The sequence below is a fragment of the Amia ocellicauda genome, chromosome 22 (assembly GCF_036373705.1).
Source record: "Amia ocellicauda isolate fAmiCal2 chromosome 22, fAmiCal2.hap1, whole genome shotgun sequence".
In the NCBI taxonomy this organism is placed as follows: domain Eukaryota; kingdom Metazoa; phylum Chordata; class Actinopteri; order Amiiformes; family Amiidae; genus Amia; species Amia ocellicauda.
In genome coordinates this window covers 14,826,881-14,843,970 of record NC_089871.1, presented here as the reverse complement: position 1 = coordinate 14,843,970, position 17,090 = coordinate 14,826,881, and the positions used below count along the sequence as shown (strand labels likewise).

General features: G+C 43.0%; 2 protein-coding genes across 2 annotated transcripts; one reads left to right on the top strand and one right to left on the bottom strand.

The window, feature by feature from the left end:
* Positions 1 to 374: 374 nt before the first annotated feature.
* vmac (vimentin type intermediate filament associated coiled-coil protein) lies at positions 375 to 7,236 on the bottom strand. The gene is made up of 2 exons (XM_066695553.1): positions 4,675 to 7,236; positions 375 to 4,081 (listed from the first exon to the last, which is right to left on the bottom strand). Exons 1-2 carry the CDS (start codon positions 4,863 to 4,865, stop codon positions 3,724 to 3,726), a joined length of 549 nt encoding a protein of 182 aa, XP_066551650.1. The 5' UTR covers positions 4,866 to 7,236; the 3' UTR covers positions 375 to 3,723.
* A 922-nt stretch (positions 7,237 to 8,158) lies between these two features.
* ndufa11 (NADH:ubiquinone oxidoreductase subunit A11) lies at positions 8,159 to 11,694 on the top strand. The gene is made up of 4 exons (XM_066695899.1): positions 8,159 to 8,306; positions 8,801 to 8,893; positions 9,080 to 9,202; positions 11,509 to 11,694. Exons 1-4 carry the CDS (start codon positions 8,228 to 8,230, stop codon positions 11,619 to 11,621), a joined length of 408 nt encoding a protein of 135 aa, XP_066551996.1. The 5' UTR covers positions 8,159 to 8,227; the 3' UTR covers positions 11,622 to 11,694.
* Positions 11,695 to 17,090: the final 5,396 nt, after the last annotated feature.

The following is a 17,090-nucleotide window of genomic DNA, read 5'->3' as shown; positions in this document are numbered from 1 at the left end:
AACCACAAATGTTCCCTCACATCAAAGAATCTTTTAAGTTTATAGACGTTGACGAATCAAACTGCATGGTCAGGTGCTTTGATAACTGCTTTAAAATGCTCCATTCAGGCACTCCCAGTGTGATCAAATCCTAAATCTTTCTATAGCAGATGTTTGAGGATTTGCAGCACTGTGTACATGGGTAAATCTAAAAAACAAACCTGACAAATTCGAATGGCATTTTCTAATATGCTACAGGGAGCATCTTCAAAAACCACTTTGTCATCGTTTCTACAGCAACCAATCGCAACCTCAGACTCGGTAACCATTCGTGTGCTTTTATTGCAGCCCGTTTTCAGATGCAGGTATACATTAAAACACTCATTTCAACTTGCTTTGGGAAAAAAAGTATTTTTATTTTACATGTTGCAACCATTTCCAAAGTCCTTAACCGAACACTTTTAGCATCAGTCCGAGCTTTCATTGTCTTCCTGGGGGGGGGGGGGAAATGTTATGCACTTCACCTACTGTAATTGTCTTGAGTCTGCAATGAAACATAAATTATGAGGGAATGGAATTTTCTTTTGGTATTTTTCAAGGAAACACACTTTTCTGTATCTTTTAATATTTTAGTGGAGTCTATAGCAAATCAAGTCTTGTTATTGCTAATATCTTTAAAAAAGCACCTTGAACCGCTTCAGCTGACCAATTACCACACCCAAAATGCAAGTTAGACAATCTGCCCCATCTGCAGAGGCCTACTGACCGGCTCTCCATCCGAGTTAAGGCAAATGTGGGGTGTACTCCAAACACAGGCATCCAAGTCTGGTCGCTAAAGTATACCATTAAAATTATTTACATCCTTCAAGTAGATGACAGACTGCGATTTACCAACTTGGTATTTACAGATGGATGTCTGGCACGGTGAAGCACCACAGAAATCACATGAACAACCCCCTTTGAGTATCTCATAGAAGTTCAAAGGAGAGGAGTACAACAGAAGGATTTTGGTGATTGCTTAAAGACAAGCAATGACTGACCGGACGCCCGAATTCAGTCCGCAACACAAACGAGACCTGAGATGCCATGCTGGTGTTTTGGGGTGCAGCAGAATAAATAACTTTTGCATTAAAAGCAGAGAAACAAGGGGAGATAACTGTGGTTACTGTGTTGTGCCAGCAGGGATCTGGAAACCACAGCCTGGTACACAAGTGTGACAGACCCAGAACTACCACTACAGCTCATACTTTCAACTGTTTCATTTTTTGGTTAAGACGCAGACTGGTTTAGCAACACAAGGCAACAATAGTTTATGTTCGCTGGCAGCCGATATACAAAACCAGATGTCTCCCATCCCCTCCCCTTCTTGCGTGTCTGTACTGGGTTCTAGTTTCATAAACATTCAGAAACCTAGTATCAGAGTGGTGTTTAACACTGCCTATAAAACTATATATATGTATATATATGGCCAGTTCTTATTCAGCAGACAAATGTGTTTAACTGTATGGCCCCTGTGTGATCACCTTGTGCAAATCCTGAACCAGCTTTAAGGTTTACAGCAGCTTTCACGGACTTCACCACAGAATACGAGACTTTTAAATGTTATGTATCATTAGCTGGCCGCCATACCCCAACCTTCACCAAGGACTCCGGCTGTATTGTATCACAGCCCCACTGGCAAACAGGAAAGGACATCTGACCGCAAGAGACATCACACTCTGCCTCTTTGGATGTACAATCTATGCTCAAATTGATTTTCCATTAAACTCATGGAGATCAAAAGGGGAAAAGTACAGGAAGTACCACTGAAATCAGAGGCCGAGACATTGGATATTGAGATCGTAATAATAATAATAAGGTGCCTGGCAGAGTGAACTTATTGGGGAGACAACTGGCACAGGTGTTTGTAACAAACAGTTTAGTTTTCTGTGTAACGGTATCTACTTTACGATTCAGTGTATATATATATATATTTTTTAAATGGCACCAAACAATCTAAGATGCCCAAGAATGTTGACCGAAAAGCGAAAATAAACTTGCATAGGCTGCTGCGCTTCACTGAAGCAACTTGAGAGTCAAAGCTGGAACACACTGGTCCTCAAAACAATCCACAGGTCAACGGGTACAACGCACGGGGCAGACGTAGCCATGCCTGGACACATGTTTAAAGCTGCACATTATAAAATAGAGAAAACAACCCCCCATACAGCCACACACACCCCACCACCAATCTTTGTATTGTGAAATGCCCCAAAAAAACCTGTATTAATATAGACTGCCTCATTAAGCACAGCACTACCAACAACTACTACTTTTGCAGGCCCTCAATTATACACATGAATGTTCTCTCCTTAAGCTGGTATATGCTGTGTACTAGCAACTGTTTAAATGCTCAAAAACAAACTAACCTTCTTTTCAGCAAGATGTCTCTGCCCCTTAAATCCCTAGCAGTTAAATGACTTTAACTGGAGGTGTGAAAGTGACCGAGTGACTCAAAGTGACTTATGCCAGGCAACACAGGGAATTAAGACACAGATCTACTGTATGCAGCCTCCAGCTGAGATTACATTCATAGCTTCCTTGCAGAAGATGTCAGCGTATCGATTCTAATAATTCACATAAGTGATCGATTACAGAGGTCAATGTGTTAAGAATACAATAAACATTCCCTGAAGAGTTCCCCAAACTACTTTTAAACCTACAGATCTGTTCTAAACAAAAAGCACAGCATTCACACCAACCTATTTATTTATAGATCTCATCTATGTATACATGGTTTTAGTCTCTCTCTATGCATATATATTAATAGGCAGAACATTCCAAAATGGGTCCTTCTCAGATCAAGATTATTAAAAAAAAACTGATTTTTATAATAAAATATATATATTTATACTAACCCCCCCAAGTTAATTTTTTTTTTAATGTTAAATAAAAAAACAAGATTGTTTGTTAAATAGTATTTGCTTCAAAGCTCACAACCTTAGATTGAAATGAAATGGAATCGCCCCTAAAATTTCCCAAAAGAATGAAAAAAAAGATGGTTCCTGCTGGAAATCATTAAATAAATTCAATGTTTGGATTAAAAAAAACAATCCAAAATTTGCAGCAGTACAGTTTTATCATATGACCCTCATAACTGGTGAATATACAATCAAACATTTGTGTTTTGTTTTGGATTGAAATTTCCCTAACTTCAGTTTCATTTACCAAAAATGAATCTTGACACCAGTCATCCTGCAAAACCGATGAAATGAACGAGTGTCACCCAAGCTCACCAAATATCACAAAACAACAACCATGTGATCCCTTGCCCTGGTCACATGATCAGATAGAATGGCAAGAAACAGGAAGTGGGGGAACCAGATTAAAGACCCACAATTCCTATACTGGTCTTTATGTATCAGGCCCTGATTCAATCTCGAAACTGAGGCCGGGTGGTTGGGTGCACTTCTGCTCTTCACCTGAAATAAAGCCTTCCTCTGACCTAACACTGATAGTCACTCCTGACAGCTCTGTGGGGGATTCAGTCACGATTCCACTGCAGTAGGGACTCCTATATAAGCTGATGCTTTTTCACCACCATCTTGGTCAGGGTGTCTCGTAACAGTAAGGGTTTTCACTCTCTTATAACCCCCAGGCCTTCTCAAAATGCAGCTCTCCTCCATTAAGGTGCAGCGGGTCTTGCTTTGGATCGGGTGGGAGTTTCCCATGGTGTTCCGGGGCTGCGCTGACCAGCACCTCTCACTATACAGTCGTTCCGAACATGGTTTCGTCCAGGTCCTGGTCGTCCATGTCGTCCTCGCTGAGAGAGAAGTCCTTGTGGTTGGTGATGCGGTCGGGGCTGCAGTTGGACTCCCCGTCGGTCAGTGAGAGACTCATGGCCGCCTCGCCCAGCCCCCCGGCCACCGGGCCCAAGCGCTCGGCCTCGGCCATGTGGGACAGCATGCTGTCCAGCAGTGGCCGGCTCTTACAGATGTTGTCGAGCAGGTGGCAGCGGTGCCGGAGCTGCAGGATCAGGGCGTCCCTCTCCTTCACCAGGCTCTGGAACTTCTGGATGGTCTCCTCGGACTTGCACAGCTTCTCGTGCAGGTACCCGATCTCCCTGCAAGTAGAGACAAGTGTCATGGCCGGTCACAGCGGTGTCCTGGACTCAGAGACAGTGCGGCGTGTCTTTAAACAAGAGTGGGACAGAAATCTCACAAGCAGGACTGCAAAGGAGGAATTGGAAATCAGAACCCTAGATGCTTGAATAAGTATCAAATAACTATGGAAAAACTACACAAGCATATAGTATGTACTGTGTGCCTTTTCTGATCTGTGTATCTATCTATCTATAATTGCATTTTATGTTTTGTTTGTTGTATTGTTTAATAGCTGTTTAAGTGCAAACATGCATTCAGGGTGTCTTGGGGTTAATAACTGTCCTGCCAGAACTGAGGCACGACAAATTGAGCAGAATAAAGTGTTTTTCTTAATGCACTCCTCATCATATATTTTAATTATTTAAAAATGCACAAATATTGGTTACTCATTCACCTCCTATGCCTTGTGTAAGTGAGCACAAACCTGCAGAAGCCCAATCCACAAACCCCACAGCGCAGAGGCGGAGGGGCGCCCGGCCTGGGGCTGGGAAGGACACGCTTAGGGATCCCAATGACAGCTGGCCCCGGCCCCGGTCTGAACCCCCTGTCCTACCTCTCCTTGGCCTGGGCGATTTCCTGCGTGGCCGCCCTGAGCTGCTCGTCCTTCCTGATCAGACTCTCCGCCTGCTCCCGCACCGTGTTCTCCGCCGCCTGCAGCCTGCGCTCCAGCTCCGACACCCGCCGGTGCACCGCCGCCAAGTGCGCATTCGCCTCCTTGATCTGGACCGGGGATGGCAGGGACATGGCAGCCGAGTCCCGCGATCGGCTGCTCCACTGGAAGTAAGCCCCTTCCCCAAAGCCACGACCGCCCTTGCCGTCCTAATCCCTGTCGTCCGCGGACTCGGACAGCACGCCCAGGCGGATCCTCTACCCCCAGCCTAGCCCGTCATCCCGCAGCCCCAGCTCAGTCTCCTCTGGGATGGAGGCACCCGATCTGAGCCCCGGTCTGCTAGCAGTCACCCCCTCTGGGTGCACAGGCTGAGCCGATCATGCTGTGGATGTGTTTTTGGTGTGTTTTTTTCCCGATCACATCCACGCGTGTTGTAACGGAGCGGAATGAATGGCTGCACCCCGTTATCTCGGCCTCCTGTCAGGCATCATCGCTCAGTGCCTCGTCCCACGGCGGGGGGTGTTTCTCTTCCCAGCCCGACGAGCCGATCATTAACTTTGCCCGGCTGGGGCAACTTGCGCCAACTTCTGCGATAACCTGTGGATATCAGCGCCACTCCGGAAGCACAAAATTGTGTTTGCGTGAGGCAGGGACTGCTTTCTGCGCATGTGCGACCTGCGGCTGGGGCCGAGTTAAGGCGCCGCGCATGCCCGGTCAGTCGCCTGGCTAATTTAATGGACCGTGTCCTCACAGAGCGCTGCGCTAATGCCACGATGTAGCGATGTATTCTGCTTATACAAGTCACATTGTAATAGGTGGAATAATGCTGTCACCAATACGTCCTGCGTCTGGGAATCATATTTATAGAACTCTTTTAATCTGCATATCTGACAATTGAAGTCAAATACGTGTAAAAAAACAAGCAAATGGAATTGATAGGAAAAGAGGCTTTGGCCAAAGTTGATTGAAATTATATGCTATATTTTGGTATCTATCCAAAAAAAAAAAAAATGCTTTGGCGTATGCAAATTAGTGAATTTCTTTTGTTCATACGTACACGTGTGGATTTAGTCGGAAGCTACTTTGTAATTGTGTCTGGACATGAGAGCTTTTTGTTTGGGTTTATATACAGATTATAAACATGCCTGCAGGGTTTTTGATCTAGATTAGGTGGATGCCTGCTTTAGCCATTTCCGAGACAGATGGGATAGAAACTAATCCCGTTTTATCGTTTAATACCGTTATTTTTAACATTATTTATTGGAAGTGTGTTAGGATGTGAGTGCCAGGCCTGCCTGCCACTGAGTGGAAAGTCATCTGAGTTTGTATTTGGTCGTGAGTGTTTATATGTTAATTACTTAAACACTTCCCCATAAGCAGGGTCAAATTCGACACAATCCCGGTGGAATAGTACTTTTAAATACTAGGAGCTATAGTAACAGTACAGCACAGCACTGCTGTATCAATTGGGTGCCATTGCAAAAGGGCGCAGTAGTGACAGAGCAGAGAACATCCAAGATGTGTTGTTGAGTACAAGGTGTCATAGGGGACAAGCAAGTCTTAGGGGACAGAGCATGTCATTGAGGGCAAGGAGTGTCATAGGGGACAGAGTGCATCATGGGGGACAGAGCGTGTCATAGGGGACAGAGTACGTCATAGAGGACAGTACGTCATAGGGGACAGAGCGTGTCTTAGGGGACAGATCGCCTCATAGAGGACAGAGTGTGTCATTGGGGCTAGAGTGCGTCATAGGAGACAGTACATCATAGAGGACAGACCGTGTCATAGTGGACAGAGCGCATCATAGAGGACAGAGCACCTCATAGAGGACAGAGTGTGTCATAGGGGCTAGAGTGCGTCATAGGAGACAGTACATCATATAGGACAGACCGTGTCATAGAGGACAGAGCATATCATAGGGGCCAGAGAGCATCATAGGGGACAGCATGCATCATAGGGGACAGAGCACGTCATAGGGGAGAGAGTGTGTCATAGAGGACAGAGCACAATTTGTTTCGCTTTTGTTATAGCTGGCATCTTGCAAAATCTATAACTACAATTGCAAGAATATAATTTGGCAATTGGTGCGTGTGCACATAGCATATATGTGTATCTGTACTGCACTCTGCTTCTCTAGGACCAGGGCTGGAGACCCCTGCTGTACTGAAGGCACATCTGTTCAGACTATACTTGTCTGAACCGCTGGGCAGTTTATTCTCCTCAGCACTGTATATACCTGTTTCATCATACTGCTCACTCTTACATTGCTCATCCTGTTGTTTGTTGTGATTTCCCCTATGCCCCCTTCCCTTAGCTCCTACCTGTGACTCTACCTAAGTGCATCTTGTCTGCACTTACTAGCTATTAAAACTAGGATGTATTACTTGTATTCTATATTAACTGTATATTTTTAACTGTGCACTTCTGTAATTTTGAAGCTGTAATTTGTATTATGCCTGAATTGTAATTTTGTACTATATTTTTGCACTTTTGTTTTGCTCGTTTCCTGTAAGTTTACTAAATAATAATAATAATAATAATAATAATAATAATAATAAATAATAATAAGACTGTGCTGCTGAGAGATGCGGTTATAGCTGACAAATCGTTAATAAGGAAATATTACATGTCTATATATTTCTTCATTGATTTTTATTGCATTTTTAGTTTTTAAAAATATTCACTAGGCGTCAGTGCATTCATGTGTCACATTCGATTTAAATTATCTTATTTAATCCTATTAAAGAACAAGTCACAAAACGTGCAATGCAGTTTTATGAAAATATACACGCTATCAATTATATTCGTAACTACTATTCTTTCAGGCTGACCACACAATAAACCCACACAGAATGAAACTCATTTACCACAAATGACAAACTCCCCGATTGTTTCATGAAATACATTTACAATCACGACTAATCAAAATGTATTTTAATGCTATAAAAAGTTGAATAAAAAGTACCTTGTGTGTGGAACAGGGGAAGGTCGTGCAGTGCTGCAGGTGGAAGAGAGATATTCTGTGCTTCTTAAGGGCAAAGTCCCGTTTAATCAGTACTTCACTTTTATGGCCTCATTCAGGGGTTTGCAGGCAGTGGAATGTTATAATTATCATCATCATTATCAAATGCTGGTATCTTTGGTAATGTGCAGATGTATTTCATAAATAAAAGGTTAAATAGAAACACTGCATACTGTGTTTAATGCATAATAAAATCCCTCATAGTAAAAAGCAACAGTTCAGGAAAATAACACCTGCAGGTTCATAATAATTACGCTTTGAGTTAATATCTTGTCTATCAGATAACATGCTGTATGTATTTGGCCCTCGTACCTCTATTATCCATCGATGAGATCGGCGCGCCCTCTAGTGGACGCGGCTGCAGCTGCCGTTGTTCTCGCACCCGGACGCGTCAATAAAGTTTTCTGAGTACAACGCAGTTCTCGCGCAATCTCGCGATAGTTGGCGTTCCGGGGTGTCCTTGTCGGATCCGAAATGGGTTACTGGGATCTGCAGGAAGGCAAGGACTGTGTCCAAAAGACATGGATCACTACCAAGCTGGGTACTGCTTTGGGTGAGTCGAGCACAATGGACAGGAAGAAAAGCAAACGGGGCCAATGTGGAAGCGGAGGCAGAGCTGAGCCAGAGCTGAGGCAGCGGGGCCTGTAAAATAACCAGAGCTGCACAGTGGGTTATGGGTTAGCAAGTCTCAGACCCAAACAGTGTCAACAACATCACTGTTATTTGAAATACATTAGACAACGAACACAGCAGTTCATTCATGAAATACTGAATTAGTTTGCATGAAAGGTGCTGACATGCTTTCTTCTACAGATCATGTAACATTTCTTGTTTTTGTATATTTAACCTTGTGAAAGACACTATACACTTAATCTCTTAATTAAAAAAAGAGCTGTTGCAAGCTTAATTAGGAGACTGAAGGCAAAAAGTGATTTTCCCAAAGTGTGCACTATAATCCCCTTTCCTGAAGCAGCAGTGATCTCCTGTCACAGTGGTTGGAGCTGCACAGTGCCATTGATAACATGTGTTTCATGTGTTTCTGTTCAGGCCTGGTTGGCTCTGCTTATCACATCGTGGCATTCCAGCCTGATTCTGCCATCCAGGCGGTCCAGAGGGCCACATCGGGCACCATGACCATGGGTATGTGTTTCTGCAGGTCTTGACATGGTGCTGAAATGGGAAGGATGCTTTGTGGGATTTTTGGGAGCCATGCTCTTAAAATATGTTTTTGTCATATGTCATGTGCTTTATAGGTTTAGTGGTAGTGACTGTAAAGCTGAAACATGGCCCTTGTAACATCACCCCCACCCTCTCTTGTTGTCCTAGCAACTCTTGGGGCCATCTTCGGCATGGCCACCTGTCTGAGTGCCCAGGCCAGGGATGAGCCAGACGACCCGCTCAACTACTTCATCGGTGGCTGTGCATCTGGGATCTTTCTTGGAGTGCGAAGTGAGTCGGGCACTGGGAGTTAAACCCAGCGAGGGAATGGTAGCAGGGTACACTGACTGCGAATGTAAAACCTCTATATAAATGAGTTCTCATGCCTCCAGTTCCTCATTCATGTACTTAAAAAGGTACTGAAAACTGTACAGTACAGCAAAACAGTATAGCTTGATCTCATCTACGTTTAGATCATACTTTAGAGACATCTGGATTAAGTTTAAGATTCTCTTAAAATCCTCACTGGTAGGTAACTAGTCAATCCTATTGCTCTGTCAAAAGTCGAACACCTTTTTAATATATTTTAAAAATATGGTACAGTGGAATATACAGTGCTAGTAGAAAGTCTACACCCACTTTTTCACATTTTGTTGTCAGTGTGAGTTTCATGCATTTAAATGAGGTTTTCCCTTTATCTACACACCATATGCATACTGTTAAGGAGGGGAAGGTTTTATTGTAAAAAAATAATATATATATACACTCACCTAAAGGATTATTAGCAACACCTGTTCAATTTCTCATTAATGCAGTTATCTAACCAACCAATCACATGGCAGTTGCTTCAATGCATTTAGGGGTGTGGTCCTGGTCAAGACAATCTCCTGAACTCCAAACTGAATGTCTGAATGGGAAAGAAAGGTGATTTAAGCAATTTTGAGCGTGGCATGGTTGTTGGTGCCAGACGGGCCGGTCTGAGTATTTCACAATCTGCTCAGTTACTGGGATTTTCACGCACAACCATTTCTAGGGTTTACAAAGAATGGTGTGAAAAGGGAAAAACATCCAGTATGCGGCAGTCCTGTGGGCGAAAATGCCTTGTTGATGCTAGAGGTCAGAGGAGAATGCCGACTGATTCAAGCTGATAGAAGAGCAACTTTGACTGAAATAACCACTCGTTACAACCGAGGTATGCAGCAAAGCATTTGTGAAGCCACAACACGTACAACCTTTCTAAACAATGCTTTCAGCACCTTGTTGAATCAATGCCACGTAGAATTAAGGCAGTTCTGAAGGCGAAATGGGGTCAAACACAGTATTAGTATGGTGTTCCTAATAATCCATTAGGTGAGTGTGTGTGTGTGTGTATATGTATATATATATATATATATATATATACAAAAAATACAAAACTAAAATCATTAATTGTAATCGGAGAAGCTCCATCCCTCTGAGTTAATACTTAGTAGAATACTTTGGCAGCGATTACAGGAATGAATCTCTACCAACTTTGCTTTTCTCTACCAGATTTGACAATATTTGACCTGTTCATTTGAAACTGTTCCAGCTCTGTCAAGTTCCTCGAGGAGCGTTGATGGACAGCAGTCGTCAAAGTCATGCCACAAATTTTCAATTGAATTCAGGTCATGGCTCTGACTGGGCTATTCAAGGACATTTACATTTTTGTTCTTCAGACACTCCAGTGTAGCTTTGGCTGTGTGCTTTGGGTCATTGTCATGCTGAAAGGTGAACTTCAGTCCCAGTTTCAGCTTTCTTGCAGAGGCAGCAGGTTTTACTCCCGAACTTTTCTGTACTTTGTTCCATTCATTTCCCCTTCTATCCTGATAAATCCTCCAGTTACTACTAATGAGAAACATCCCCATAACATGATGCTGCACCACCATGCTTCACAGTAGGGATGCTCTTCTTTTGGTGTTTGGTTTGCACCATTTTTGATTTATGTAAATCGTTTTAATTTCATCAGACCACAAAACTTTTTGCCACATGGCTACAAAATGTCCAGATTTTTTTCTTTTGCATACTTCATACTTTCTTGAGTACCATATAGGGCAGATTTGTGGAGTTCTTGGGATATTGTTGTCACATTTTCACTTTGACCCGTGTCGGCCATGAAAGCCTGTAGCTCTTACACGGTTGCCGTTGGTTACCTCTCTGATCAGTCGTCTTCTTGTTCGATTATCCAGTTTGGAAGGATGCCTTGATCTAGGCAGGGTCATAGGTGGTGACCTTTGATGTAGGTGGTGCCATACACCTTCCACTTCTTAATAATAATCCTAACTTAGTCCCGGAGTGCTTTTGAAAGCTCCTTGGTGCTCATGGTCGAGTCTGTGCTTAGAAATGCACGACTCGGCACTTCCTTTAGGGTACTTCTGCTGGATCCAGGCTATAAGGCAACAAAAGGTGAACATAGGATAGGGGATATACACTATAACTCCCAGTATCTTACAGAAATGTAATACTATAGATGGGCTACACAAACACAGAATGAAAAGCTTTTTGAAGTAAAAAAAAAAAAAAAAGCATTCTCTATTATAGATCATGTGATGAACTCTTTGTTTTGCATGAATCCGCAGCTCACAGCTACATGACGGGAACTACAGGCTGCCTGGGGCTGGGGGTGTTGGCTGCGTTAACCAAGATTGGGAAGAAGGAAGGCTGGAGGATAGCGGGATCACCCAAGCTGTAAATGTCTAAAGCAGACCTTATATTGACTTGTAAATTGATTGCTATTTCTGTTAAATAAAACTATTTAAAAGAGACTTTGCATTACAAAATGATTAAATAAATGAATTAGTGCCTTTATCACCACTGGACCCACAATTGGAATGACACAAATGGAATACCTGTATTATTAAGACCTTGTGATAATAGATATATTGTTTGTGTCATTTTAATTGTGGGTTCAGTATTGATCTAGATACACATTGTCTACACCCAGTAATTTGAGTACAATGCAGTGGCTAAAATAAGGGGATTTGGTTTGTGTTTGCCTGAACACATTCCTAAAATAATTAAGAATAAGTGTGAACAACATCTCCTCAAAATATGACAAGAAATGACTTTTTGGAAAACTAAACAACTGTGACAAAACTATGATTGCAGGTTGATAGAGCTACCAGAAGGGGGCAGTTGTGTCACATCTGTAAAGATCAGTTCACACAGGCCAGAAGATTTGTCAATATTGGGATATAGCTATATTATATAGGACGGAACTCTACCATCTGAAAACTGCCATGATCTGCAACAATAAACAATACAATGCAAAAAAGTATTTAAAGTATGTAAACATTTAGCATTTTTACAGCAAAAGCAACTAAGATCCTTGTGATGAACAGCATGTTAAGGATACTGTGTGAAAAAGATTTATTTTGGCAGCTGAGGAATTGCAGTGTTTAAGGTTTTGAACAGGAGTGGTGCTGAGGGTAATACTACTACATAGTGTGTGAGTTTGAAAGCATACAGTGCATTTTGCTGCATACAGGAATGTCTCAAGATAAACCCTGGGCCTGGTTGAATCAGAACATCAGAAACCAGCCATCAAGTACTGCATCTGTAAATTACAACTGGGAGGTAGAGTAATGTATTGATTTAATCCAGGCTTAAACTCCGCAAGGTTTCCGATATTACACTCCTGTTTTGAATTTATCAGTCTCTTCATATCAGGACTGGACACTGCAGTGGTCTACACAAGATGCTCCCACTGTGATATGTACAGCTCAGCCCTGGGTTAATCCATTGCTCCTATTAGCAGACATGATAGATCCTTAAATCACATTTTGGTTCTCTAAGTACATGAAAGCCCCTCAAACCATTATGTCAGATTTCTTTTTCTGGCTCCCAATTAGTTTGGAATTTGTAGAATTTCCCAGTCTCCTCTCAAATTAAATATTTCCCTATTAAGTCTCATAACGTTTAAGCTACAATGGGCAGTCTCTTTGTTTTAAATCAGGGTCCCTATCTGTAAGACATCCATGGACCCTAACTGCCTGGCTCTGGCTACACCACTGGGGGTTGTAGTCAATTGTGCAGAGGGGGCATAAGTCATTATATATTTCTTAACTTGTTTTCTGGACCAGTCTGCACCGAACCTATAAATTACCAAGCTGACAGAAAAATAAGAGGCTAACGCAATACAAAAAGAGAATCTCTGTAAGGCTGAGCACTGCCATGCAGACAGACAGCTGGCATCGTTGGTGGCCTCGATTAATCAGCGGTCAGGGTGCTGCCTGGGAGAGCTGGCTGTGGCGGCTGCAGGTGGTACCAATTACCGATCCACCACAAACGAGAGGATGGTGTCTCTGGAACAATGGGGCCGTTGCCTCTCAGGTTAAATCTTCAAGTTACTTCAAACACTCCTTCATCAATCTTGCTAGAGGACCAGCGGGAATTAGATCAGTATAAGAGAGACCCCTGCAGTGCATTTGAATCCGTCCTGATGAAAACCAGTGACAGCGTGGTCCCGTAAGGAAGTCGGGCTTTGCGGTCAGATCTCAGACTGCTCCTCTGAGCTATGAATGATGAAAAACAATTTCAGAAAAGCATGAGTAACAATATCAGTTTAGTGAGGAATTGTGTGTGTTTTGTTGCACCCCAGTGTCTGCACTGCTGTGACTGAAATTGTGAAAGATCGAGTGTGACTCGGGGAAAGCAATAGCCTGAATGAACCTGAACATTCAATGACTGCTCCTAAATGCACCCAATGTCATGTCAGTAAAGATAAACATGTTAAATAAAATCCTTTATGATGAGCTGATATGAACTGAGCAGGGTTTTAAAATAATAATCTGCTACCAAAAAAAAAATAACCGATTCCTTTACTGATGTGGTGGGAAAGGGACAAACACGTTGTTGCCCCCAGCACATGTAACAAGCCCTTGCAGACATTCCACTTGGGTATAACATAACACAATATCCACAGGTCATAGCCATAACAAGAACCCAAACAAATAAACAGAGAAAATAAGTTATTGCCGTTGGCCATTGGTAAATCACTTTCACATGTGCCTCGCGGAGAAAATGTTTTACAAAACCATCCACGTGAAGGATTGCCAACATTAGCAAGGAGAATTTTTGTGTGCTTAATATAATTTGCTACAAATTTGAATCCTTTCCTAGGATATCACAATAAACAATTCTTCATGCAAGCCCAGACAGCTATTACTATCGTGCGTTGCCAGTATTACCAATGAAGAAAAACTTCTTAAGAATGTTACTATGATGCAGCATAGTTTCCCACATGAACACATAATATCAGAACTGACATTAGCTCAATGGGGCTGATATAAGAACAAACCTTTAGAAATTACATTTGCACTTCTTTTCTTGACGACCAATTAGCAGGACTCTGCAAATTCAGTTGTACACCTCTATGAAGAGAAACCTTTTATACAGCAGAAGTTTCAAGTACACTTTACCCCCTCACAATGTACACCTCAAACCCTACAAACTCAACAATCCTGGAAAATTACTGAACGCAACCCAAGGCAGGTTTCTTAATTGTCTAATTGCACCCTCTCTGGGATGCCAGCCCCCCCCCAGCCCCCCAGGCTTGTTTCAGATGTTCTAGAACAGTGTACAGATGAAAGGAGCATGTGGTGGTCTTGACGATGGATGAATACAGGGTGGTTCACATGTGAATGAACCAGCTATTCCCAACCTGTGAGTCACCGGTGATTAATGGCTGAGAGCTCCAGCCAGGGCACACAAGCACGCTTCATTATGCTGGGAGGCAATAAAGATGCTTTGGGGCAGAATGATTTTATTGCCCTTTCTGTGGGCCTTCATTCACCACATACTGCAGTGTGCACAGTGCATCCCTCTGTAGCACTGGCTTTTCTGGTTTTGCCCTGAGATGACTGGTGCCTGACTTGCCTAGACTGGCCTTTTTAATTTATAAATTCCCAGGCTTTTGATTGTAACTCCTGTAGGGTCTTCTCAACCAAACCGGTCCCTTTTATTAGTTGGTGTGACATTGTTTGGTTCAGCCATTTTATTTTTCATGAATGTACTTCGTTGAACACGTTTCCATGTTCATGTTTACGAGGCCCTGGGCTATTATGTTGAAATCGGGAAGATCTGAAAAAAAAAAAGCTGTCTATACAAACATTTTGTGTGAGAGGCCAAGTCATACTGGAGCAATTTTAATATTTTCTGGTTGAATTAGGCTCCAGTGTCTCTCTGTCACAGTGACTGCTTTTGTTCATTACTCTTTCACAACTCACAGAAAACAGACAGAAGGGGTATACTACTGCTTATGAGGCGAGTGCACCGCATCCCATGTGAAGACTGAGTGCTGGGTCTGTGCTGTGTTTGGGCACCTGCAGTGCATTCTGGGAGGAGAGTGTGGTGGGCTAGGCAGTGCGTTGGAATGCATGCCCATGTCAGGGGGCTTTAGTGGGGCATAGGGAGCCCTCCCGTTGAGGAATTTCAGGCCTGGGCTTTATCACCTCTTCCTGAAAGGGAAACCTGAACTGTTTTCTATAGCTTTGGGGATGACAGTTAAATTTTATTGATGTGCCATTTAAAAAAAAAAAAAATAGAAGGGAAAGTATACTAGGGAATATTTATGAGTGTGTACCGACAAGTATATATGTATGTGTACATGTCTGTGTGTGTTTGCTACAGAGCTGCTTAACATACACAGTAAGTGACGTATCGAGGCGTGAAGCACAGATTGGCGAAGCAACCAGACGATGACGGAGAACACAAACTCAGGTCAGGCAGGAATGCAAGGCTGTGTTTCTACCTGACCGAATCGAATAGCTGTCATCACACCTTTCTGCACAACTTTCGGATTGTTTATTCTTTCACGTAGTCTCCTATCCCTGCCTGGCTTAATGTAATTAAAGTCGTAAGCCAGATCATGAGAGACATTCAGAGTCTTGGATTTCATCGGCTAATGGCTTGGAGAGATCTGCGCCGCGAGCGTCTCTCGGTTGCTTGTCCCAGGGGGTGGTGCAGCGTTGGCGGCGGAAAGTGAATTAGCCAGTTATTGTGCGGAGGCGCCTTGGTTCAGTTCCCTATGGGTCCCATTAAGTAGGCCTCATAATATAAAATCAAAGAAGTCTAAAGATTTTGTAGCTGTGAATGATCTAAAGGTCAAGCAACCTCATTCACAGCTTCCTAATCCTAATGGAGGGACGGCTGTTTGATTAGCTAATGCCTTCCAAATGACTCAGAGGTCAAGAGTAATTAATAAAAACCTGCTTTCTACACCCCCGGTGGCCTATCCCTGACAGTGATGGCACAATCCAGACTGTCCTCAGACTTAGCAGCACGGATGTGCTTTGAACTTGTCTATAGGAAATAAAGTGGGCATTGCCCTTTGGATACTCCAAAAATGTCTCAAAGCACATGATAGATCCGGACTGCTAACCCCACACTATGCAGAATCATAGAGAACTGTCAATCAGGTAAAAACTGTGGACCAGTTAAAGCTGTACAAAACAAATCCCATCATTGCCAATATGAGGATGATTCTTGGAAAAGTAGTTGTCATTCAGTCAAACAATAAGATACCAGCTCCTCTTCTGTACCTGGCTCTGCCACCTGGAGGAAATGCTGCTCCTGGCAATCTGCATTTCATGAGCGAAACTGGCGTGAAGTCTGAAGGTTAATTGACTGTGGGCACTCTGCTGTCGGGGCCACACACCCCAGCCCTTGCAGCCTGCGTGTGGAGATGCATCCTGTACGACACCTGTTTCTGTATCTGCGCATCTGATTGAATGAACTCAAATTAATTGTCAAGTGTAATAAAGGAAGGGTCTGCCTGCCAGTATACCTGACAGACGCAAAAGGTCTATCCTGGTTCTTTACGTATCCCCCAAGACTACCAAAGAGGCTGATCTCAGACTGTCACTCAGACTTTCTAGCTAAAGTGGGCGTCAAACTGTTTCATTATTTGTGTTATTATATTCGTTGTTGGTTCAAAAAAGAGGGCCTTAGAAATAGCAAAGCAGAGGTAAATAATGCCTGGCTAACTGAAATGGAAGTTGCACAGCTGGGGTTGAGAAAAATAAACTTCAGATTTCAAGTGAAGCTCTGCACTCTGGACTTTGGACTTATAATGCCTCTCCAGGGAGAAAAAGTTTAAAATGAACCTGCAGAACATGCCGATGGGCACACCGTGCTTCAGTGCCAAGGAACTGGGCAAGCA

Bases quoted from the DNA above. Each gene is read 5' to 3' on its own strand.
- vmac (XM_066695553.1), bottom strand. From the start codon at position 4,865: ATGTCCCTGCCATCCCCGGTCCAGATCAAGGAGGCGAATGCGCACTTG. The intron at 4,082-4,674 runs GTAGGACAGGGG...CTCTACTTGCAG, and splicing joins ATCGCCCAGGCCAAGGAGAG to GGAGATCGGGTACCTGCACG.
- ndufa11 (XM_066695899.1), top strand. From the start codon at position 8,228: ATGGGTTACTGGGATCTGCAGGAAGGCAAGGACTGTGTCCAAAAGACA. The intron at 8,307-8,800 runs GTGAGTCGAGCA...GTTTCTGTTCAG, and splicing joins CAAGCTGGGTACTGCTTTGG to GCCTGGTTGGCTCTGCTTAT. The intron at 8,894-9,079 runs GTATGTGTTTCT...TTGTTGTCCTAG, and splicing joins ATCGGGCACCATGACCATGG to CAACTCTTGGGGCCATCTTC.